At 34.7% G+C, this 27003-nt stretch overlaps 2 protein-coding genes across 2 annotated transcripts; one reads left to right on the forward strand and one right to left on the reverse strand.

The window, feature by feature from the left end:
* Positions 1–530: 530 nt before the first annotated feature.
* On the reverse strand, positions 531–8051 carry LOC102604911 (CBL-interacting serine/threonine-protein kinase 23). Its single transcript, XM_006361484.2, has 15 exons — positions 7158–8051; positions 6587–6649; positions 6253–6324; positions 6051–6158; positions 5884–5964; positions 5695–5748; positions 5476–5601; positions 5246–5335; positions 4957–5076; positions 4743–4868; positions 4130–4246; positions 2467–2523; positions 2301–2375; positions 1860–1938; positions 531–815 (listed from the first exon to the last, which is right to left on the reverse strand). The coding sequence occupies exons 1-15, from the start codon at positions 7338–7340 to the stop codon at positions 799–801; spliced, it is 1368 nt and encodes a 455-aa protein (XP_006361546.1). The 5' UTR covers positions 7341–8051; the 3' UTR covers positions 531–798.
* A 14267-nt stretch (positions 8052–22318) lies between these two features.
* Positions 22319–23481, forward strand: LOC102606155 (M protein, serotype 5-like). The gene is made up of 2 exons (XM_006361487.1): positions 22319–22417; positions 22745–23481. Exons 1-2 carry the CDS (start codon positions 22333–22335, stop codon positions 23479–23481), a joined length of 822 nt encoding a protein of 273 aa, XP_006361549.1. The 5' UTR covers positions 22319–22332.
* Positions 23482–27003: the final 3522 nt, after the last annotated feature.

The following is a 27003-nucleotide window of genomic DNA, read 5'->3' on the forward strand; positions in this document are numbered from 1 at the left end:
ATGTTTAAGAAATTTAAGTTTTTTAGTTATATGATAAAATTTTAGGGAACTTACATAAATCCTACTAGTTAAGGAGTTGATTAGTTATATACACTCTAGTTTGTAATAATACGTATCTTACCAAATTTTGGAACCTCCAAATATGTTCAGATACATGTATCTCAAACACGTTATATCAAATTTAGGTGTAATTTATTCTAGACACATTGTATATAAATAATTCACATGTATTTGAGATGCATAGAAAACTCTTAATTAATAGTAAGTATTTTGAAAGTAGAGGTAATAATAGTATAATATATGGTAGTGATTAGTGAAGCATGTCTAGTTATCTAGTTTTTCCAAAAATTTCCAACTTAAAGCTTTTGAGAAATCCTTCAAAGGAAAGTGACAAATTGCAATATAAAGAGTAATAAGTACCCTCTGTTAAGAAACAGTGACTGATTATTTTTAGGGGCAAATTAGCTCGTAACATATTTCTGTAAAAAAAAAAGTAGCAATCCAAAAATTGGATCGAGCAAATTGGATCCAGTTCAATAAAAGCATATATTTTGGCTAACGATCTTTAAAATCTTGTTATCAAATAAGACTACAATAATGGCAGCATAAAACATGTATTTATTGTTGCAAGTTTACGAGCCTCAATCATTTGATAAAACATAGAATTAGAAACTCCTTGATGCTAAAACACTAGATGTTTGACATCAAACAAGTCCATTTTACAGCACAACAGAGTATCTAATATCCAACGGCACACTGTTTTACACATCGGTAACCCACTGACATCACACTCCAAAATCAAGTTGAGACAATGCCTGCACCATTAAAAGGACAAAGAAACATAAATTTGATGCTAGAAGACAATTCGAAATTAGTCATTTGTTGAAGCTTTCTTTAAATGTTTTTCCTCTTGTTTTTCACTTTCTTTCCATATAAAGAAAGGGAATGGGAGGGGGTCGTGTAAAGCATTCTATAAGTCCCTTTGATATAGCTGCAACTTCCACGCACAACAACAACATACCCAGTGAATCCCACCAAGTGGGGTCTGAGGAGAGTAGAGTGTAAGCAAACCTTATCACTACCTCATGGCTGGTAGAGAGACTGTTTACGAAAGACATGTGAAAGAAACACAATCAGACACGACTACTTTCTATGCTAGGAGACGTTGCACATCCAGTAAAGATGAGTTCTGAACCAAAATGATGTTTTATCCCCAGAAGAACTAACCTAATGTGAAAAAAACAAAAGTAAGCACTTCTACCTAAGTGCATGAATCTCAATTTCATGCGCTATCTATGATTTGGCTGACAGCCCCACTACAGGCCGTTAAGCCCTTTTTTCATGTGCTATAAGAGTGTGGAAGGGGAAAAGCTGCTGCCATGAAGGTCACTGATTCAAGCCTTGGAAACAGCCTCCGGCAGAAATGCAAGGTAAGGCTGCGTACAATGGGCCCTTGTGGTCGGGCCCTTCCCCGGACCCTGCGCATAGCGGGAGCTTTAATGCATCGGGCTGCCCCTATAAGTAACAGCGTTCACTTTTGTTTTTTACATTGGTTTTGTTCTTTTGACAAAAAAAGGCATCATTTTAGTTCCTAACTCTAATAAAGATTAAGGCTCCTCCTGTTAGCCACCCCCTACCCCCCCTAAAAAAAATGAAAAGAAAAAACAATGACAACCTTCATGTCAATTTGGCCATTGGCACATAAGAAGATCATGCATCCAATTGTTCCCATCATATATACAAGTAAAGCAAATACCGGTATATCCATAGCTTGACAAATTTTTAAAATAAAGGAAAAAAAGAACACACTCTGGAATAGGTAATTAGTTAGTGCAGTCATCATAGTATAGTATACTAACCATCTTTTACTTCCTCTCCTGCTTCATCCCCCAGTTGCCAAACTATGTCTTTCAATCCGGTGGACAGGTTCTTGTAAAACTGTATAGAAAAGAAAAGAACATTAACTGTATCAGCATAAAGGCACATGCATGGACAAACCTGATATAGATATAGCTCAAGTCCATCAATACAACATAACCATTTTAAAGATTAATAGATAAAAACAAAGAACTGCCTTGTAAGACCAAATGTCAAACATCACGTCAAGTCTTCTATGCATATAGCAGTAGTGAAAGTACTTGAATAGATTTAACCAAAATCCACAAATAAGCAGAGGTAGCTATCTGCTTCACTTCAACTAGAGGTTCCACTTAGCTTAGTTAGCAAACCACACAAGAGAGTTCTCATGTATATCTGTCAATGAATCAATGAACACGGCAAGAACTTCCAATTTGGTTTACCTTGTGAAATTCCAAGGTATCTCCTCCAGCCTTGCGAAGCTCAACCATGTAGAGTGAAGGTGCCACCTCATAAATCTACAGCAGACTCAGTGTCGGAAGTTGTATTAAAAGTTTGAATGACAATGAAAAACTTAGCAACCCCTGAAGGTCCTTCAAACAAACATACCTCAGTTGCAACGTTCAAGTGTCCTTTGCGCCCGCTCTTCTCACCTTGAAGCTTAATCTGGTACAGAGGAAGATGGAAATTTTATCATGAATGAAATTTTAACAATTGCAAAGAACCGACTAGAGTATTAGAACTTCCAGATCCTAAATAATTTCAACCTGCTCGTATATTTAATAACTATACTTGATTGAAAAAACTGAGCAGTTATTATGTAGAATAGAAAAAGAGAAGAAAAATGTATCGCGAATAAAATTTTAAATAATAGCAAAGAAACTACTAGAGTATTGGACTTTTGAGATCCTAAAGAATTTCAACTGCTCATATATTTAATAACTATGCTTGATTGAAGAAACTTAGCAGTTGTTCGGAAGGAAAAATATGAACATTACAATGCTGAGATGAGTATTTGAGTTGCCTGAAAACCTATTGACAACTCCGAGCAACATATCTTCAAATCACAACACTTCTGCAATACTGACAATAAAAGAAAACTAAGGGTCTATTTGGAAAGTCACCTGGTAAGTGGAATTGGTGTAATAAGTGGAATTGGTGTAATTATTAGGATAGTAATTATCAACCTAGTAATTACGATGACTTGTTTGTGCCACAATGTAATTACAAGTGAACTGTAAGGTTATATTAAATTTTAAAAATAAAAATTAATTATCTAAAACTAAAAATTTGTATTAGACAAATAAAGGCTTTTATAAATGATATAAAATTAAGTATTCAAGTACTCCATATTGTTTTTTGTTAATATATTAATTAATAAACATATTTTCTTAACTAATATTACAAAAAAAAAATTGATTTATATCTTTCAAAGTAGTATACTTTAACCAAATTAATAATAAAAACTAAAAGTACAAGATTTCTATGAACATCATGAAATGCATGTTTGACAAAAAAAAATTAATATTATAAATATTATGCCATAAATTTATTAAAACATTTGATAGAAAGATCATATAGGGTCTAACTAAAAAATAAATGGCTTGCAATGTGAAATATCAAGTCAATATTACTAAAACAAATGAAACTGAAAATATAACATTAAGTTCTAAATTTAAAATAAAAACTTTAACATAATACTTTTATGTCAAATTTCCACATAACGTACATAAATATGATTTAAAAGAAAAGAAAAATGTAAGTCAATAACCTTATTCAACAATGAATATTACTTTGATTTAAAAATTAGAATACTAACAAACTTATGCTAATGAAAAAAAAATGGAAGAAACAAATAAAATATATAATACGAAAAACTACATTGAATCAAATGAAGTAAAAGGTTGAGAATGAGAATGAAATGAAATATAAATAATACAAAATAAAACATTTATGTTTAGAAAATATTAGAATAATAAAAAATAAAAATAAATTAAAAATAATAGAATTAAAAATAAATTCAAACAAAAAAATAAAATAAAAATAAAAGGAAGAAATTAAAAAGTAACCTACTTGTAATTACCAGCAATTCTAGCCCTTGAAAATTGGAGAGTGTAATTACCTCCTACCAATTACACCCAATTACCTGGTGACCAAGTCATTACATATCCAACCAAACATATCAGAGAGTGTAATTACACCAAATCCAATTACCGGGTGGATTTCCAAACAGGCCTAAGTATAATACATAAGAATGACTTGTCCCATTCACCTTGTAGTTATTTTTCCTCACATTGAATCCCAAAGGTACAGCAGCTTCTTCAATTTTTGAAACAATTTCATTCGCAGGACATCTCGATGTAAATCTCGTCTCCCTTTTGACCATCCCCTGCAAAAGTAACCTAGATTAGTACCACATGCTTTAAACTGCTTGGATTAGATCCTTCTGAAAACCAAACATTGAAAATTGTATGTGCGACATGTTCATTCTTTTTGTTTCTCCCTTTTGGGTTTGAAAGAGTGTTGCTTTTGTTGTACATCTGGAAACTTTAACATGTATTTTCCATTTTAGTACAAATGTGCATTGCAGAAACCAAGTAAGATATACCTATGCAACATTTGGTTTTAAATAGTAACTCGTTTGAACTGAGACTTGACAATGGTGAAGAATGTTCATATTTACCATATCCTTGAACTACTAATTTCTGTCAGGCTCAACATAATTCGCAGATGTTAAAACTTAAAAGTGAAACTTCAAAAAATTTGTATGGTTCCAATCTAAAATGTGACCAAACATTTATTTACTTGAACATCAGTCAATAAGAATGTTAAACTGTGCCACTTCAGAAGCTGTGTGTAAGATCATAAGCTTCACCAACACGTACCATTTGCTTTTCAAACAGAGAACTGAGATTGAGACCCTGAGAAGTTGAAATAAGCTCAAAAGCATTCATAGTCAGCGGTGCAGAAGGCCGTACTTCCCGTCTCTCAACAACAAGATTCGAAGAGTTCTGTGTTTGTGGAAAAGCACATGAGCACTCATTAAACAACAAATTCAAAATTCTGGCAGACCCATTTTGCATAAACAAGTTTACTTACAGCAGATTCATCAAAAATAGCATTCACGTCATCAAGACTAACATCTGCCTGTTCAAAAACAGGTGGACAATACCCTTTCTTGAACCATTCATTCTCAATGACCTCGGTAATTGTGATGCGCTGTGATCAAATGATAAAATTCCCAGTAAACTTTGGAAATGAATGAGCAGCTAAATGCAAGTGCAGATAAAGAGCCAGTAAACACATTAAGACGTAAACAAAATTTCACCAAGTAACTTTATTGCTTTATTTCCTCCTTTCTATTGGAGAGGGAGATACACATACATACCGTCTGTGGATTGGGATCCAAGATTCTTTTGATCAGTTTCTTTGCATTAGAGGAAAACCAGGGTGGGCATGTAAATTCAGCTTTATGTATCTGCAATCAAATCGGTACATCATCATGTGTCATTCTAAGACTTTTGCCAATAATATTCACTTCTCTCAACATTCTCTCTTTCAGGGGAAATGTATAAAATACAGCATGTATTTTGGAATACCAGTAATAAATAAGCACACCTTCTTATATAATGCCACAAGATTTGACTCTTCAAAAGGCAGATAACCAGCCATAAGTACAAAAAGGATTACACCACATGACCACAGATCAGCTTTAGCTCCATCATAACCTTTATTGTTGATAACCTACAGTAGCAAGAAGCAAAAATAAGAATCAAAACTGTTGCTCACAGGATATAGAAATAAAATGAATGATGGGACAAACTAATGAGAGAGCACCTCTGGAGCCACATAATTTGGTGTTCCACATGTCGTATGTAGTAATCCATCTTCCTAAAATGACATATCAACAAACTTATGTACATTTAGATTCAGTTATGCAGTTTGTGTTGGCAAACTTATACAGCAGCTGCTGATCAATCAAATAGAGTAAAGAGCGACTTTGCAAGAGATGAGAAGTTGTCATACGCGAACTTGCTGAGGCAGCGCACTCAATCCAAAATCCGAAACTTTAAGAACACCATTGGCATCCAATAACAAGTTTTCAGGCTATAAATCAAGAAAAGCAAGGATTATAACCAAATCTCATTATCATTCACTCTGTAGAATCTCCTGGAGAACTGTTCGTTCTTTACCTTGAGGTCTCTGTGGAATACACCTCTACTATGACAGTAGTCCACTGCATTGATAAGCTGCTGAAAATACTTTCTTGCTTCATCTTCTTTGAGCCTACCTTTACTAGCCTGACCTCAACAAAACGGCAAAAGCTTACACATCTCCTGTTGCAAATGACAAGAATGAAAATAGCAGTTATCTACTCAAGGAAGAGCATCTTACAATTTTGTCAAACAGTTCGCCACCAGTAACAAATTCCAAAACAATATATATCTTCGACTTGCTGGCCATGACCTACGCGATAGAAGTTTGAATTTTTAGCAGGTAAACAGTGAAGCAGTACTTGGAAAACTGCACCAATTATTTTAATCTAACAATCTGGTTATGCAGGCCCAAAAGATAAGTGATCAGCAAAAGAGGAACTAACTGCACTCCCTGTTATTTTTTTCCCTTTATAATTGCATTTTTTGCTTTTTCATTTTCATTGGCATGGGGAGAGAAGGGAAGGGAAGGGTCTGGGGTAATAAAAAACTAGAGATAAAAGGCTAATACTAACCTCATACATTCGGATTACATTGGGGTGTCTTATAAGTTTCATGGTTGATATTTCCCGTTTAATCTGCAAAGGACAAGCAATGTTACAATTTGCACTTTCCAATATTCAGAAACAACAAAGATTTCACATGGTAATTCTAACTAAAGCTCCTGAAAACTAAAAATAATTCACATGTAGGAGTAGAATGTATATTTTTTAAAGGGACAACTTCTCAGAAGTCGGAGTCCAATCGCTGCAAAACTCATAAGCATCATTCATGTATTTAAGCTGTCATTGAAACGTCATAAAACATAAATAAATAAACAGCATCACCATTAATAATGAGTCTTTTAAAGATTTTAGAATTCATTAAGAAAGGCTAAATCACCTTGAATTTCAGGCAACCATTAGACATACATACCAGGTCAAACATGAAGAAAATAAAATATGGCAAACTTAAGACATTAAGGTAACTTGAAGTTCAATCGTGTTCCACATTATTCATGATAAAAGTCTTGGAAAAAAAGGATCAACACTAGAAAGCATCAGAGTCGAGAGAAAAAACGAAAGAAAATATAAATGTAGAATTTACCTGACCAATCATCTTGTGCTTCATGACCTTCTCTTTATCAAGAATCTTTATGGCTACATTATCACCAGTTTCAACATTCCTTGCAAATTTCACTTTTGCAAAAGTACCCTCCCCCAATGTCCTCCCAAGCTCATACCTTCCCACTTTTGTCCTCCCACTTCCATTATTTGATCTTGAACCCATCTCCCTTATTCAATCCAATCTCCGTATAGATCTTTAAATTCCTACTCTAAATCAAAACCAATTCCATCCTCTCTTTTTTTTTTTCAGAAAATCTTTTTTTGTTTCTTAATATAATTATATGCCTAGAGCTAAATCCTCTTCTTTTTACAAGGTTGCCAAACCTGGGACTTGGCTACACTCATCTTTAACCTTTTCCCCGCCCCACAAAAAAAAAAAAAAGAAAAAAAAAAAAGAAGGTAAGAAAATCCCAAAATTTAGAAAATATTATGAGAAGTTGGACAGGAAAGGGTATGTTTGAGAAAGCAAAAACCCTTTTGGGAAGTGAAACGAAAAACACAAAAATCCATTAAAAGAAAAGTATTTTTGGAAATGAAATTGCTATTATTGGAAGCTGGATTCTGTTACATATCACTTTCTGGGTGTATCGGAGAGAAAAAAATGGATCTTTTACTTTTCACAAGGAAGAAAACAAGAAGAAAAGATTGGATTTTGATTATGATGAAAGAAAAGCAACAAGGGCGGCGAAACTGATGGGAAAAGTCTTTAATGGTGATTTTCTTCTTTGGTTGAAGAAAAATGATACTACTACTATTTATTATATTTATTTATTTATCATATATGATAAAAGAGAAAAAATGTATAGTAAGGTAGATATTATTGTGCTTTCGGGGAAGGGTGAAGCTGTCATGGCAAGAAACAGAAACGAACTGAGGAAGGTAATGCCTGGGACTGCATGTTTCAAAATATATTATATTATAGCAACTAACATCGAAAGGCTAATAAAATAAGAAATTTAGTAATTGGATTTCGGTTAAGGAAGAATAATATGTGTCACATTCTCATTGTACACCTTTTAATGGGGAAACAGTTTTTTATGTTAAAATATTTTTTATTAAATAAGTCTTCACAATTATTAAAATTATTTAGTCAAAGAAAGTTTTTCTATTTAAACACTAATTTATGACAAGGTTTGTGTGATAATGAATGAGGTAATAACAACAGAATATGTGTATTAAACAAGTTCATTTACAAATTTAATTATGTAACAATATATTCTTTATTTTTTCGATATTAGCTTTTAAATTTGAGATTTGAGCATGTTTATATTTCAGTCTAGTCATTTATAACTTGTTGATACGATTTGAGGTGAGTTTCAAGAGATTCAGAATTGAATGTGTATAATCTATTGATTTTTATAACATCATCGTAATCATCAGATAATGCATCGTGATGATAAAAAAAAGTAACCTAAAGGGATTGGCAATAGGAGAAAGAGGATTGTGATTTCTAATGAAGTCAACTAGGTTGACTCTTGAAATCGCGAGGCAAGAGTTTGCGATCGCAGGTACTAGATATCAAATATAAAAAAAAAATTAAAGTTAACAAGTAGAAAAAATGCAAGGAAACGTTGCGAGGAGAAAGGAAAAATAGAAAAAAGGTTTTAAATGGATGAGAAAGGGAAATGGAAGGAAGTGGAATGGGTAAATTATGGGTCTTATAATATACATTTGGCAGCCAAAGAACCCTCATACAGCTAACAATACGTGCACCTCGCCCAAAAGAAAAAAAATCCCCATTCATGGATATCACGTGCCCCAAGACTTCCATAGACTCAAGCCAGAACTTTCTGTTAGAGAACTTGCTATACAACTGTTGACCCAGCAAAGTTTGAAGCACAACTTTCAAATTCTACTCATGTTGCTTCCTAATCCTCGAGTAGAGTAGGATGTGATCTATGACCACTATCACAAATGAGTCTAAATAGGGCTTGAACATACAGTTCAGAAAATTCATAAATATTATTGATGTATTTTTCGAATTAAAAGACATAACTAGAAATTCGTAGTAGCTGTAACAAGTGCTAAAAGTATTCTATGGAATGTTTGCGGTCCTAATTCTCAATTGGTGGTAACATGCTCACAAATCTATCTTTGAAAATACTACTGCATCATGTAGCTGGTCAAATAAGTTATTAATATCCAGTATTAGATGTCGTGCCCCATTTTTCTCACGAAAAGATGATCCATTGACGTAACAATTCTTTTTAGTTTCTGCGTCAAGACATTTTATTGATATGTCGGCATTGGACGACATATTTAACACTTTTTACTATGAAAAAGTGCTAGTTCTTAAGCAACATTAGTGTCGTTTAATGTCTTTCTACTATGTTAGATAGGAAATCACGCAAAATAGAAAAAAACCTAAATGGAGCTAAATCTTGACTAAAGAGATTCTGGCGAGAGAACTGACGGACCGTCGTATTTTTGATGGGCCGTTAGGCTCATCATTGGATAAAAATAGTGGCATCAACAAAAAGAGGCATCTGACAGTCCACCCAACGGACCATCACATCTGTGATGGGCCGTCAAGTAGACCGCCGCTAAGTATTTTCCAACAAAGCTACTAATAAAGGATGATAGTGTCACACTGTCACACCTATGACGGGCCATCAGACGAACCGTAGAGCAGACTTCGGTGGACAAACTTTATTATTTTAAATATCAAATTTCCTAGGAATATAAATAGCATTTTTCGGGGTTTATTTATTATCTTGGTTTTAGTGAAGAACATTGTACGCTTGAATGGAAGTTTATTCAGAGTTTACTTGATTATTGAAATGAAAGCTTGTGTGATTGGCTTAACTTTTTTAAGTAAGTTCTTATTCAATGAATGCAATTGCATACTTTACTTCAATTATCACGACTAGCTAAACTCTACAACCAAGGGTTGTGGAATCCATGACAACTTGACCTAAAGTAAAGGTGTTTACAGACTAAAACTTGTATTGTGATTATATACCTTATTGGTTCTTCAATTCGTATTAATTGATTTATAATGGTTGCAAACATTAAAGCTTGTGTGAATAATGGAAGTTTATTCCTCGATTTTTGAAATCAAAGCTTGTGTGATTGCCTTAACTTTTGTAAGTAAGTTCTTACTCAATGAATGCAATTGCATACTTTACTTCACTTACCACGAGTAACTAAACTCCACAACCAAGAGTTGTGAAATCCATGAAAACTTGACCTAAATTAAAGGTATTTAGACTAAAACTTGTATTGTGATTATATACCTTATTGGTTCTTTATATTAATTGATTTATTGTGGTTGCAAATATTAAAACATGTCATAGATTTAAGTTGGTTGAGTTAAAAGGTGTAAAACCTAAGAAAAGAGCTTATAACTTGGAATCGAGAGTTAAACTCATCGAAGGGTTGATGTTCTAACAATACTAACCAACTCCAAGTAAATATCATCGATTTGAGATTATCATTTTTAATTTGAAAGAATAAAGTGTCATGCATTCAATTTGGTTGAGAAATTGAAATGACCCTCAATGTTATTTCCTCTTTATTGTGTTCTTTCCACCATTAGATCTTTCCTATAGCGACCCCAAGTCATTTATGACTTACTGGACTAACATCTCGGTCACCTGGTCGTTCGTTTAGATTTTATGTGAATTTTCACATTTTGGAACTTTTGAAACTTGAACAGTTGACTTCGGTCATAACTTCAGGTAGACAACTTCAGAATGTAATTTTGACAATTCTATTAGCTCCAAAACGTCGATTTTTATCTAGAAGGACCTTTGGTGCAGATTGATAACGCTCGAATTACTTTCAAAATGATCGAACAAGTAAGCAATCATTAGCAATCTAATAACCCAACTTATGAGGCCGGGTCGAATCTCAAAAGGAACAATATATCGACAATTGAGAAGCTAAAAGGTTACAAGCTACTAGTTTGAATCTAAACGAAAAATACAAATATATAATAAGAAGATGATTTTAGTAACAATTAAAGACGGGGGCAAAGATCTTTCCACGCAAGGAATCAAGGGAATTAGGGAATGAGGAGCTAATTCACACTCAAATGATCCATTGTAACTCAATCTCATGCAACTCAATCATGGATAGAATCATATATGCCTTGGAATCACAATTATCCACCATTTCTCTCAAACATATGCAAATACATCTCAACTAGTTCTCTCGAACCTAGCTAAGTTTCACGAGAACATGCTTAATTTCATAAAAATCTTCTTTCATAATCCAAAACTCACATCATATGGTCATAACTTGGAAAAACATGAGAATTACATGGGTTCATGGGGGATCATCATAAAACATGAGATTAACTCATTTCATGCATGAACGATCATAAATCAAACAATTAAATCAATAATCAAAGGAACCCATGACATGGAAGAAAACCCTAACTCAATTGGGGAATTCTATCTTTGTAAATTGGAGAATTTAGGAACTCCATGAAGGAAAGGGATCCATAAATGAAAACTATCATATCTTAATGCCAATTGCTTGACTTCAATGGAGGAATTGGAGAATTGACTTGAAAAGGTTGATCCCTTCTTCTTCAAGATTTCTAGAGAGAGAAAATTTTTAGAGGAAGACTTGTTCTTCTTTTGTAAATTTGAGAGAATGATTTCAATTGGGGAAATTTGGGGATTAAAACACTTATATAGTTCTTTAGGTGAAGGGCAAAACGATATAGTATCAAGATAAATTAATTAGGAAAAGACCTAAAAGCCCCTAACAATTAATCTACCGACACCAACGAAGGTGACGACCAACGGACCGTGGTTCAACCGACGGTCCGTCCTGTTAATCCGTCGTCTGGCGCCAGAAACAAAAATTTGAGGCCTTGATCGATGGACCTCGTCCACGGACCTTGGGTTCATCGACGGTCCGTGGATCTAGAACTTTTTGTGGGAAAACTATTTGGACAACCATAGAAATCACCTACGGTCCGTGGTTCGTTCCACGGGCCGTGGATGGCACTGTAGGAACTGGCACCAGATTCTTAAAATCTGAAAAATTTACCCTTTTTTTTTAATCCGAGGTGTTACAAATACGATTTTAGAAGAACTTAGACGGGTCGAACAACAGAAAAGGAACGAGGCCAAGCGACCCTGGCCCGTTCCTAGCTAGGGGAACCAGCCCTTGAACTTCAGAACACCATTTCTGGCGCACCAGCCTTCTGGTGCATCAATGGCACATTGCCCCAGGCCCTGCCCAGAAAACCCGATGAATTTTTCCTCTTCAATTTTTGGTTCTAATCCACCTAGAATCGATTGTTTTCCTCAAAATTTCCTTAGATTCGTAAACCTTACACAAGTCAATGTAAACCTACTCAAAATTCCTCAAGAACAATCCTCAAACGTGTGACTCTCACCTTAAGAACTCATCAAAACTCCATAATAAAGAATGAAGTAACAAAACCTCAAAGAACTCAATATACTCAATCGCATGGGTGAACTCAGAATTGGAAACTCATAATTGGCGTGAGGGTGAACAAACCCATCACTATGAAAACTTACATACCTTTAAAGGATCAAATCCTTGGTGAAATTCCTCAAAGATTGCAAGAAATCTTGAACGCTTCAAGCTTTTCTCCCTTTCCTCCTCTTGAACTTTGCCCTAACCTTCCAAACGTTTTTAAACTTTAGCGTAAACTGACTTTAATCAGCTTTGACCCCTAATTGGGTGAAAAAAAATATGTGGGGCTAGTGGGCGTAAGGAAAATACCAAAATATCCCTCTTTAAAACGGATGAAATTTCTTAACTAAACATGTTGTACTCAAACAGGCATACCTCCTTCATCCGAACTCGGAATTTAGCAAACTAGGTGGTGTTGGAAAGAGGCCTCAAAGATATTTCATTTGATATTTCATGGGCACCTAACTCATCTTGTACTGAAAGTTATGGTCATTTGAAGTTGACCCAAAACTCACAATTGAAGACTAACTTGCACAAATCTCAACTTGGCTATTTCTAATTTAGTTCTTTCTAAAATTAGCCCTTTCTAAGACCGATGTGTTACAATATCTCCCACTTGGGAACATTAGTCCTCGAATGAGATCGCTCTAAATAGAACTGGTGGTAGGAACATCTAACACCCAACTCAAACACCCAACATGCAATTTAACACAACATAGCATATCAATTTAAGGAGTGTTTTAAAAAAAACTCATTACCTTGGTCTGGAATTTCTTCGGAAGAAAAGAGATGTGAGTATCTCTTCTTCATATCCTCCTCATCCTCCCAATAGCTTCCTCAACAAACTGATTCCTCCATAAGACCTTGACTAATGTTGTTCTCAACTTGTCAACCTAACGATCAAGTATCTCAACGGGTATCTCCACATAAGATAGGTTGTCCTTAATACCAATATCCTCGGTATGTTTAATACGTGAAGGATCGCCCATACACTTCTTCAACATGGAAATGTAAAACACCGGATGGACTGCTGCTAACTCTGGAGGTAGCTCCAACTCATAAGCTACATTGTCAATTCTCTTGAATATCTTGTAAGGACCAGTATACCGGGGACAGAGTTTTCCCTTCTTACCGAATCTCATAACACCCTTCATGGGTGAAACCTTTAAGTACACCCAATCATCCACCTCAAACTCCAAGTCTCTTCACCAAACATCATCTGACGACTTTGCGTTGTTTTCAACCTTTCTTGAATGATCTTCACTTTCTCCATAGCTTGATGAACTAAGCATGGCCTTATAAACCCAGCTTCACCAACCTCAAACCATCCAATAGGATATCTACATCTTCTCCCATAAAGAGCCTCATAATGAGCCATCTGGATACTAGAGTGATAAGTGTTATTGTAAGCAAACTCTATTAGAGTAAGTGATCATCCCAATTACCCTTGAAATCGATCAGACACGCCCTCAACATATCCTCTAAGGTCTAAATCGGACGCTCTACTTGACCATTAGTCAGAGGATGGAAGGCAGTACTAAGGTTCACCTTCAAACCCAGTCCTTTCTAAAAAGACTTCCAAAATTGTGCGGTGAATTGTGCACCTTTATCTGAAATGATGGACACGGGAACTCCATGAAATCTGAATATCTCTTGAATATATAATCTGGCATAATTTTTTGCTGAAAAAGTAGTATTTACCGGTAAGAAATAGACTGATTTAGTCATCCGATCTACAATCACCCAAATTGAATCATGTTGCGTGCGAGATCACGGTAAACCAGTAATAAAAGCCATGTTGATCATCTCCCAATTTCATTCTGGAATATCTATGTTCTGAGCTATACCACCGGGCCTCTGGTGCTCTACCTTGACTTGTTGGTAATTTGGGCACTTAGCAATGAACTCTGCAATAGACCTCTTCATGCTACTCCACCAATATACTTCTCTCAAGTCGCAGTACATCTTTGTGGAACAGGATGGATCGAATATCAGGAGCTATGGGCTTCCTCTATGATCCTCTCTTGAAGTTCATCCACCTTTGGTACACACAATCTACTTTGATACCTCAACATACCATCTCCCCCTTGTTCAAAAGCCATCACTTTCTGCTTATGAACATTTGTCTTCAATTCAAGCAAAACAGGGTCTTGATCTTGTTTCTCTATCACTTCAGACACTAGTGATGATTCAGCCCTATTCATCACCACCATTCCACATTCATTGGAATCCAACAACCGGACTCCCAATCGTGCAAGTTTGTGCACATCTTTGGCTAATTCTTTTTTGCCTTCCTCAACATGAGAAATACTTCTCATAGACAACCTGCTCAAAGCATCAACAACAACATTAGCCTTACCTCGGTGATATAGAATACTTTTGTCATAATCCTTGAGTAACTCCAACGACCTCCTTTTTTTGAGATTAAGCTCTTTCTGACTGAAAACATACTCAATACTATTGTGATCGGTGAACACATCTACATGAACACCATAGAGATAGTGACGCCATATTTGCAAAGCGAATACTACAACAGTCAACTCTAGGTCATAGTTTGGGTAATTCTTCTTGAGAATCTTAAGCTATCTAGAAGAATTGGCTATAACCTTGCCATTCAGCATCAAAACACAACCAATTCCAACCCTAGACGCATCACAGTATACAACAAAGCCTTGTGTACCCTCTGGTAAGGTCAACACTAGGGCAGTAGTCAACCACATTTTCAATTCTTGAAAGCTTTTCTCACAACCCTCAGACCATTGAAACTTAACTATTTTCTGAGTCAACTTGGTCAACGGGGACGAAATAGATGAATATCCCTCGAAAAACATTCTATAATAACCAGCCAATTCCAAGAAACTCCTTATATTAGTCAGAGATGTGGGTCTAGGCCAGTTCTACACTACCTCAATATTTTGAGTGTCAACTCATATCCCTTCACTAGATACAATGTGACCTAAGAATTCCATTGACTCAAGCCAAAATTCATACTTGGAAAATTTGGCATACAACTCCTGATCTTTGAGAGTTTGGAGAACTACTCTGAGATGACTAGCATGGTCCTCCTCATTCCTCGAATAAATCAAAATGTCATCAATAAATACAATAACAAAAATGTCAAGATATGGCTTAAATACTCTGTTCATAAGATCCATGAACATTGTAGGATAATTAGTCAAGCCAAAAGACATAACAAGAAACTCATAATGACCATAACGGGTCCTGAATGTTGTCTTGGGAATATCACTCTCTCTTATCCTCAACTTATGATAGCCAAATCTGAGGTCTATCTTAGAAAAATAAGTGGCACCCTGAAGTTGATTGAAAAGATCATCAATTCTCGAAAGTGGATACTCATTCTTGATAGTGACCATGTTCAATAGTCGGTAGTCAATACACATTCTAAGAGAACCATATTTCTTCCTCACAAACAACACTGGAGTGCCCCAAAGTGAGACACTATGTCGAATAAAACCTTTATCAAGTAAATCTTTCAGCTACTCTTTTAACTCTTTCAACTCAGCTGGAGCCATTCTATATGGCAGAATAGAGATACGTCGAGTATTAGGAAGAATATCTATGCCGAAGTCAATTTCTCAAGAAGGAAGGACTCCGAGAAGATCATCTGGAAAGACCTCTGGAAACTCACTCAGAACTGACTGAATAGGAGGTGTCTCAACACTAGATTCATTAACTCGAACTAAGTGATAGATGCACCCCTTGGAAACTGACTTTCTGGCCTTAAAATATGAATTGGAACGACCCTTAGGCACTGTTGAACTACTCATCCACTCTATAACTATCTCATTAGGAAACTGGAACTTAACTACTCGAGTTCTACAATCAACTGAGGCATAACAAGCATGAAGTCAGTCCATACTTATAATAAAATCAAAGTTAACCATGTCTAACTTGACTAAGTCAGCCATGGGGTCCTTATGATTGACAGAGATGACACAATCACAATAAACTCTCTCAGCTAGAATAGACACACCAACAAGTGTGGAAACACTGAAGGGCTCAAGAAGTTGCTCTGGAAGGATATCAAGTCTCATAGCAATATATGGAGTCACAAAAGATAGACTCGTACATGGATCAAGCAATGCTTATACATAAAAAGTAAAGACTTTGATCATACTAGTGACAACATCAGGTGAAATCTCTTGCTCCTGGAGAGTGGTGATAGCATACAAATGATTTGCTCCTCCGTCTGTCCCTGAAGTAGCTCCTCTAGGTATAGCTCTGTCTACCAGAGCCGCTGAAGAAGATTGGGCTCTACTTCCCCCATTACCATTACCTTGTCTGTTCTTAGGGAACGCTCTCATGAAGTGACCTGTTTGACCATACTTGAAACAACCCATGGAGCCATCACGACATGCTCCTAGGTGGTTTCTACCACACTTACCATATGTAGGGGTCTAGTTGGTTCCTTGTGCCACACTACCTTGAGATTGAGCAAGTTGAGCTCTGAAGTTCTGCGAATTCTGATTCCTGAACTCACCTCTATTCTTTGGTGCAGGTGCACTAGTAGATGATGGAGCAGGTACAGTTGGCTTTTGTTGAAAAAATGACTGATTCACATTACCCTTCGGATGCTCGGACTCATTATTTGTTGTCTTAGCCTTCTTGTTGTGGAACTCTTCCCTATATCTCAACTTATCTTTCTCAACCTGCTGCACCTGGATCATAAGCCTTGTTATATCCATTTCAACTATCAACATCGCAACCTTACCCTCTTTGATTGACAGACGAGACAACCCAACCACAAACACACTCATCCTGCTCCTTATATCAAAAACCATCTCCGGAGCATAACAGGACATTTGAGTGAACTTGAGGTTGTACTCATACACTCATGGACTCCTACTTAAGAGTGAGGGAATTCTCTTACCTTTGCCTCTCTCATCTCGTGGGTAAAGAAACGCCCCATGAAGGCACTTTCGAACACAACCCATCTCACAATTGGTGCTCTTTCAGCTCTACTCTTCTTCCATTGGTCGAACCAAATTCTAGCAACACTCTTCTGTTGGAATGCAACTAACTCCACATGCTCAGCATCTGCAACATGCATCACCTCAAATACTTTCTACAACTCTTCCACAAAGTTTTTGAATCCTCAATGACACTTGAACCGATGAAGTTTGAAGGTTCATCCTCAAGAACTCACGGATCCTAGATGCATCAGCCACATCCTGACGAACCTCTCTCTATTGACCGTCTTGGTTGGTCACAACTTCACTCAACATCCGGATGGCATCCCAGAACTCAGAATTAGTGACCTCTCCTTGGGGCTACACTTCTAGTGCATTAGGGACCCCTTGATCCTGGGGATCAACATTTCTCCTAGAAGGATGACCTCGAACAGATCTTCATGGAGGCATGATCTGAAAGATACGCGTAAGCATGATTTAGAAAGAAACTTTCATATAGTTAAACTCTATCGCACGAAAAGAGTATGAAAAAAGTGATATTTCCTAAATGTTGTAGCCACCTTATTATAGATATGACGCACTTCACACCAATAACCAGGACTCTATAGACACGACTTAATAGACACCCTAGGACTCTTGAACTCTATGTTTCGATACCAAATTTGTCATGCCCCGAGCCTACACCCTAGACATGATTGACACTCAAGAACTATTGATGGTCCCCAAGCAAACCCTTGGCCTGGCTCAGTACTCAACGTAAGACTTACTCAACAGTATATGAACTCAAAAGTAAAGGTTTCTCAAAAAGTCTCAAAGTAAATTACTCAGAATATTTAGAAAAACATTCAACTGGCAAAAAGAGGCAACTCATGTCTTGAACATTAACAATTGAAAATGAAAAAGACTTCTAAAAAACACTATTGTCTATGAACCCTCTAATAACTATGATGGAAGTCGGGAAAAGACCCACGATATCCTAACAAGACTAAAAGTAAATGTGGAACCCTCCGGAAGCAAGGAGACTCACCAAAGCTAACTGGGACAACAAGTGGTATCAATAGAGTGCCTGTTGATGACCCTGAATACCTATATATGCATCATAAAAAGATGCAGGCCAAATGGTGTCAGTACATTGAATGTACGAGCATGAAAGGGGAACTCTAAAGCACAGACATAAGCTTGAACTGATAAAAAGGGAAAAACATACTCACCTCATCTCAACTCAACTCCAACTTCAAGGCTACTCAACTCAGAAATACTCAATTTAATTCAATATAAAAGCAACCATAAAGATGCAGTATAAAGAAAGCTTTTAAAACAGTAGATAATAACTCAATGTATATAAAATACAATAGTAAACTTTTTACTCTTATTTGGGAGATTCTCTAACCGACAACCATCACTATAAACTATGTGATGATACAACGTCTCGCCCACGCTGCCAGAACTATGTTATACCTTGCTGGAGAATAGGACATCCTCAACTAAGTGGATCCATTAAGATAGTCTTAAAAATCAATAAGGAATCATCTAAACTGTATGACCCTTTACCCATGTTGGCATACATGGTTTATGAGGACTTTGAGTTGTCTGAACTCGTCCCCCTTTTGCTCAATACTGCTCCCAATAATATAACTCATGCTCATATGTTTAAAAACATTTCCTTATCCTCAAACTTTGAGATTATTACTCAAAAGGTTCTCTTAAAATAGATTATGCTCAGAAACTCCGCATGAACTGACTTGGAAATCAAGGTTTCCTTTTTTTTTAAAAATATAACCATTTACACTCGGGAATACTTAGTTCCCTGATATTCATTTGGAAAACATGAACTCAACTCTCCTCATCCTCATGCTCAAGTACTCAAGTCCTAAAACAAGTTTTAAAAGTTTGTAAAAGACTTCTCAAAACAACTCAAAGAACTCCCTCGAACTTTACTCTTAACTCTATTTTGAATTTGAAATATGAATTCAAGAATTATGATTAGGATATATAGGATTTCTCAATGATTATACGTAGTTTGGATAGTTATAATCAGGAAGAGAGTGAAGATAAGTTTTAAAAGAACTCAGACGGAACAAACGACGGAAAAGGAACGGGGGAAGGCGAACCTGGGGCGGGGTGCCAACCCTTGAACTTCAGAACACCATTTATGGTGCACTGCAGGCGCGGCCCACCATCCCCCTCGGTATATCAGTGGCGCATCTCCCAGACCTGCCCAAAAAATCCGACGAATTTTTCCTCTTTGATTTTTTGTTCTAATCCACCTGGAATCAATTGTTTTCCTCAAAATTTCCTTAGATTCATAAACACAACACAATTAAATGAAAACCTACTAATAATTACTCAAGAAAAATCCTCAAATGTATGACTCTCACCTTAAGATCTCATCAAAACTTTATATTAAAGAATGAAGCAATAAAACCTCAAAAAACTCAATCAAAAATTCAATATACTCAATCTCATGGGTGAACTCGGAATTGGAAACTCATGATTGACGTGAGGGTGAACAAAACCTTCACTATGAAAACCTACATACCTCAAAAGGATCAAACCCTTGGCAACACTCCTCAAAGATCCCAAGAAATCTTGAACGCTTGAAGCTTTTCTCCCTTTCCGCTTCTTGAACTTTTCCCTATCCTTCCAAACTTTTTTAGACTCTAGCATAAACTGACTTTAATCAGCTTTGACCCCTAATTGGGTGAAAAAATGTGTGGGGCTAGTGGGGGTAAGGAAAAAGACCAAAATACCCCTCCTTAAAACAGGCTAAATTTCTTAACTAGATAGGTTGTACTCAAACGAGCATATCTCCTTCATTCAAACTCGAAATTTAGCAAACTCGATGGCGTTGGAAAGAGGACTCAAAGATCTTTTGTTTGATATCTCATGGGCCACCTAACTCATTCTCTACTGAAAGTTATGATCGTTTGAAGTTGATCCAAAACTCATAATTGAAGACTAACTTGCACAAATCACAAATTGGCTATTTCTAATTTAGTTCTTTCTAAAATTAGCACTTTCTAAGACCGAGGTGTTACAGTTAAACTTTAAATATAATTGAAGTTCTTCTCTAACTTTCCTTTTTGCATCCAAAAGTTTTGATGTTGTCTTTTCAAACTGCACCATATAATTTCAAAGAGTTCTAGATCCGATAAGTGTTCCCTTACGCGTAACTGGTTTCAAAGGTATTGTATCATCTTCAACTTCATCATCAACATTTTTCTTATGAGATCCACAATTTCTTCTAAGTCCCGGACCTCTAAACATGTATTATTTTCACATGGTAATCCAATAGGTTATTGACGTCCATTTTATTTCAGTAATCATGATCATTAATCATGACCTCAAGTTCATGATTGATGTTTTCACAAGTGGGTTCATTCAAATTCTCTGAGATTTCATCCTTCAAACAAATTTTATTGCAGTGTCAAAAATAATTTGTTATTGTCTCTGGCTGAACATTAAATTTATCGTCCAAGCCGACATTGCGAAGTTGATATCATCCAAAACATTAATTTTTCATGGATCATTTTGTCTCACTTCATAAGCCTTCTAATATCCTACGATAAAAGTTGTTGCAATAATTCATCTAGAAAGCTCTTATTATCCTATTATCAGAAGGTTGAATTTCAAAACATTCTTTAAATTAATAAATATCAATTTATCGATTAAATAATACATCTACAAAATACTAATATTTCATGGTCCTAACTATATTAATTTAGTGAGGTTTTACTGTATATGAAAGTTTAATATCTTTTATATTCTAAATTTATATGATATTTTAAAGAAAATTACTTATAACTTTTATGACCTCGTGATTACTAGTGATAGAGAAAATAATAAATTTTCCCAATAAATAAATAAACTATTATTTGAGACTCATTAATGCTTCCTAAGCAAAGTGAGCAACACTTTTTTTCATACCAATATTTGGGTGTAATGGTATATACTTTGAATACACTGAATGTTCAATATGAACATATTTAAGTTTAGGTGTCGAAGTGAAAAGTCGTGCAAAATTTATATGTTTGTTGATGTATCCAACTTTTATATAAGTATACATTTACCTTTTTCTCTCAATTTCACAATTATTTATCATTATTTGACTAGTCATGTTAATATTAACGTACACAATATTACAGATTATGTCAAATCTAAAGGTAAATTTCTGAAATTAATTCTAAAGTATAAGTGTTGTACACTTATAACATGTAATTTTTAGAAGTAGTAATTTAATTATATAATTCCCTTGATAATATTAATTTCCCGGATCTACTTGATATAAAAAATTTATTTTTTATATAGAGCAAAGAACTGGAAAAGACATGTGAGATTCTCACCTATACTCTTTAAAAAGGATAATGTTGGTACTTTTTATATATATGACTTAGATGTCAATTTTTTTTTGTTTATTTTTAAATTATATGTCAATACCTTCACATAACATGAAATCAAAAAACTAACTGTCAATGAATACATTAAATAATTACCAAACATTTAACAACAATAACTTTCCTAAGCCAACCATTTGATGATGATCTAACACCAACGAATTACAAAGAAGAAAAAGGCTAAAAAAACAACTAAAATAAAGACAAAGAAAAAACAAATCTCATGTACAAATGGTAGAAAGAAGGAAGAGAGAAACAAAGAGAAGGTCTGCAAAGCTACCTATCTTCTTTGGATCTCTCTAATAATATTAAAACACAAAAAGAAAACACACAAAATTAAGAAGAATAACCTTTCTTCTCATTTCAATATTTTCCTCATAATCATCATTCAAATTTTCTTTGCTTCTTTATAGAATTGACATTTTGTACCATGAATAATGTTCAGGAAAATTCATTTCATGATTTAGTTCCTTCTCCAACGTCTGAACAATCCTATAATGATTCTGCTTTAGAAGGTAATATTTTCTCTTATATTTTTTCCTGATGGTTATCTTAATTTATAATTTTTTTTCTATGTTTGGCTTGTTATATTTTTGTTTTTCCTTAGTTACTCCTCCATCATCTGAATTAGAATTTTCTTAAATAATAAATACGAAGAAGAAAAAAAGAGTTCAGCACCTAAGGCATTTATTTTATTAGAAGAAAACATCTGCATCACCAACATATATTTATAAGAATTTAAATTATTTGTAATCAACTATAAAGCAGAGTATTAACATAATTTTAATAATTTGATCACCATATTTTCTCATTGTTCTTTTTCCAATTGTTTATTCTTTTAGGTGTTGCAGCAAATTTTAAGTTATTGTTAAAGTTAATTCAAGACCAAAAAGATGCTTGTAATAAAGAAAACACAGATGGCCTAAGAATGTTGAGGGTGGAAACTATGATGACAATTCTTGATAATGTTAGGACACGAATTAAGAAATGTCAATCTTTTGGTGATAAGAGATCATCAGAATCTAAACTAAGGCGGTGTTACACAGATGTTAAGCTTACTAATAATGTTCGAAAGGAAAAGAAGCAGGATGAGGCAATGATCGATGAAAAAGAAGGATTAAAGAGGCAGCTAAACGCAAGCTTGGTAGCAAGAAAGAGACTTGAAGTCATGTGTTGGAGCTTAGGGAAGGAAAAAGAAATTATGGCAGCGGAGTTATCAAAAAAGGTTCATGAAGTCAATGAAATGGAGGATCTCATTAACGAATTAAAGGATAAAAATGAGTGTTTAGTAGAAAGATTACATGAAGGTAGTAAAGAAAAACAAGAGATAAAGGTAGAAACAAATAAGGCACTCTCTGAACAATTGTTGAGGTCACTTGATGGCTATCGATCAATGAAGAGGAAATGGAAGAATGCACATGAGGTAAACATGAAAATGCATGCAAGTTTGGAGGAAATGAGACATAAAATTGAATCTGGAATTCACCACTTCAAGCAACAAATCTCATCTGTTGAGGAGATTATTGAATTGGAGCATGTGATTGAAAGCTTAGAAATCCAAGTTGCAAAATATTTGTAAAATAAAAAGGTAATACTTATATATAGAACCTAGTAGATTCAGAGTCTAGAATTTGTTATTCCATTTAGATTGAAAATGGAAATCAACAAGTATGATTTTTTGATTTAATGGAAATATATATTGTTATAATGAAATGAGGTAGCTAGTATATTGAATAAATGACTAAATGTTGTAGAATTTGGATTTTCCATTCATTTATGTAATATGCATATTACAAGAAAAATGTGAATTACTTGACAATTTTCATGGAGATTACAAAAGTCTCAAATAATTTAGCTTCCTGCAAATTAACCAATCAAAAAGTTCGATGGAGAAACCATCTTTGATTATCATTACTTATGACTTAGAAAATAATGAAGTCAATTACTTGGAAATTTTGATTATGCTTATAAATATTGGTAAATATTTTTCACGCCTCAAGCTTATACCCTGGACGTGAGCAGCACTCGAGAACCATTGTTGGTTCCTAAGTGAACACTTGACCTGACTGACTACATAGTGGAAGACTGACTCAAGCAGATATAGACTTTAAAACTGAATTAAATCATTAAGTCAATGTACTCAATTAAACTATTTGAAAATACTGAATGAAAGTAGCTATAGTTTTAACAAAACATCTCAATAGCAATACTGAAAGACTCACAGTACTATCTATATGTGAAGCCTTTATTATTTTAAGATAAGCGTTGGGACAAGACCCACAACAACCTTAAACAACTGCTAAAATTAAACTAAAGACTGGTGTCCTCCGAAAGCTATGAGTGACCGGGTGATCTCAATGAAATGCTTGTTGATGATCTTAAATGCCTATAACTCTTTCATAAAATGATGCAGTTAGAATGACATTAGTACATTGAATGTACGAGTATGTAATATGGCTAAGTGAAATAATAACTGAACTGAGAGGCTGAAATATAACTCAACTGAAGTAAAGCATAAGCATAATATATATAATACTCTTTACTTTACTAGAAAGTTTTTTAACTGACAACCATCACTACGAGCCTTGTGATGATACAACATTTTATCCACGTTGGTAGAGCTATCATATATCTTGTTGTAGTATAGTAGGTGACTAAAATGATGGATCCATTAAAAGGGTCTTCTTGAGGCAATGAGGAGTCCTCTGAATGTCGGTATAATCCTATCATACGCGGGTTACGTAGTTTATGGGAATTGATTTTTATGAACTCCTACCCCATATCGATGCTCAATACTAGTCCCAAATATATATATATATAAACTAAAAAGCTCACATACATTATTCTCTGGGTTGAGATAATCTCTCAAAGACTTCTTTAAGAAGTGACTAAAGTTGTACTAAGTAGTTTTAAATTACTCTCAAAACTATATGTACTTTTATGAAAATAGTGTTCTCTTTTCAAGGTAAAAATGACACTTTCGAAACCAATCATGTCCCCTTAAATTCTCTTTGAAAACCATGCTTAAAATTTCTCTTAAACTCTCTTTAGTTTTCAAAATCAATGTAAGAAACCTACCAATTCAAAATACTTTTGGAAAGATTCAATATATAGTTTTCATGTGAAACGACAAGCATAAACAATAATTCAAGGAGTTCAATGCATAAAGTATCGAAATCTCATAAGTTAAGAGTTTCATATAACTGAGGAAAGAACACTCGATTAACTTACTACTAACTAAATTTAGACGTAGGGCGTGAGGATGAACTAGTATAACACTATGAATATCCTCACATACATGGAAGAACAAAGCACTTGATGAAACTAGAAGAACACTTGAAAACCTTAGCTTTCTCCTCTTGGACCCTTGCTCTAAGATTTGGAAATGTTAATGAGAGTAATAAGGTCGATTAATATTATTTAGAACCTCATTTAGGTGTAAAACATCGGGGTTTAGGCTTAGAAGGGGTGAGAAAAGGTTGAACTACTCCTCTTAAAAAGCTGTCAAAAACCTTTCATAGGGCCATCTACGATTCGTGGTTTGATCTAAAGATAGTAGATCCCATCGTGGAATTTATATTGAATTTTAAGGCTCAAAATTTCATTCTAGGGATCCAATTGATGACCCCTAGAATTTTTTACAGACCCTAGATCCGTAAAATTTATATTTAAGTTTCAGGCTCAAAAGTTCATTCGACGGGTCCAAACTATGGCCCATAGAAGTTCCTACGACCTGTAGAATGGGTCTGTATGAATTGGACCCCAAAATTTGACTGTTTGAACTTTTCGTACGACTTGACAGTATGGGCAATAGAATTTTCTATGGCTCGTAGAAGTAGATCGTAGGAATTGACTTCATGAAACTCTAATGTGGAAATCTTTGGTAAAATGCCATAACTGTTTACTCCAAACTCGAAATGAGAAAAATTTGGTGGTGTTGGAAAGAGGACTCATAGAGTTTCAATTTGATAGGTCACGGGCCACAAAATTACTTATGTGCTTAGAGATGTGATCATTTGAAGTTGACCTATGTAGAATCTTATGTCAAAATTTAATCGGTAAGGAAGCTTTCAACTCAACTTTGTGCTAAGGGGTCCTTGTGACATTAATTCATATACAAATTCATTCTCACACTAAAGAATTGTCCTTAAAACCTAAGGATAATTTAAGAATCAGCAGATACAATCTTACACACAAATGAAAAATGGTTTGGGCCTTAGCTTGGAAATTTTCGGGGCGTTAAAATATTTTTTACAAGAAATACTAAAAACTTTCTACAAAAATAGTGAAAGTATTGACAGATTAAAAGATCCTGAATGGAATGATTTTGAATATCGGTTTATTAGTAAAAAGCCTTCTCCAACTTTTGAATTGTCGAAACAAGAACTTTATGTGAGAGTTGAAGCCCCAAAAGGAGAATTGGGGATTTTTCTGATAGGAGACCAGAGCGTTTTTCCTTGGAGATGGAAAATTCGCCCACCAGGTTTTATCAATTTGCAAATTCTTCCTCAGTTTAGTTAAAAGAATTGAAATTGGCTGATATTATGACAATACTAGGTAGCATAGATATCATTATGGGAGAAGTTGATCGTTGAAATGATAATTGATACAACAGAAATAGAGACTATCAATTCTTTTTCCAAATTGGAATCCTTAGGGATATTTTTGGAAATAATTCTCCATGAATAAATTTTTGATAATTGAATAAAAATATTTGGCACAAAACTGTTGAAAGAAAACACAATACTTACATATTTGTTTTTTTGACTTGTAGATGATTCTCTTCATGTTTTCCTATCTGTTGTAAGAAATATATTTTTCTATTTTTTTTGTTTGAAAAAATATGTAATTGGATTTTTAATTATATAATGAATTTTATTCACTTATAGTTAAGTGGATAAAATTATAATTTTTTTTCACAACATATAATATTTTCTTAAAAATGAATTAGCGATGCACAATTTTGATTGCTTAAAAGCAAAACTATAACACCCCGTATCCGAAAACAGGCTAACCAACAGATTTCCAGAAGTTGCAGGTGCAACCCACAGACTATAGGGTGACCCACGGTCCATTCTGGTGGTCCGTGGATGCACACCTG

This window comes from Solanum tuberosum, unplaced genomic scaffold (genome assembly GCF_000226075.1).
Source record: "Solanum tuberosum cultivar DM 1-3 516 R44 unplaced genomic scaffold, SolTub_3.0 scf00359, whole genome shotgun sequence".
In the NCBI taxonomy this organism is placed as follows: Eukaryota; Viridiplantae; Streptophyta; class Magnoliopsida; order Solanales; family Solanaceae; genus Solanum; species Solanum tuberosum.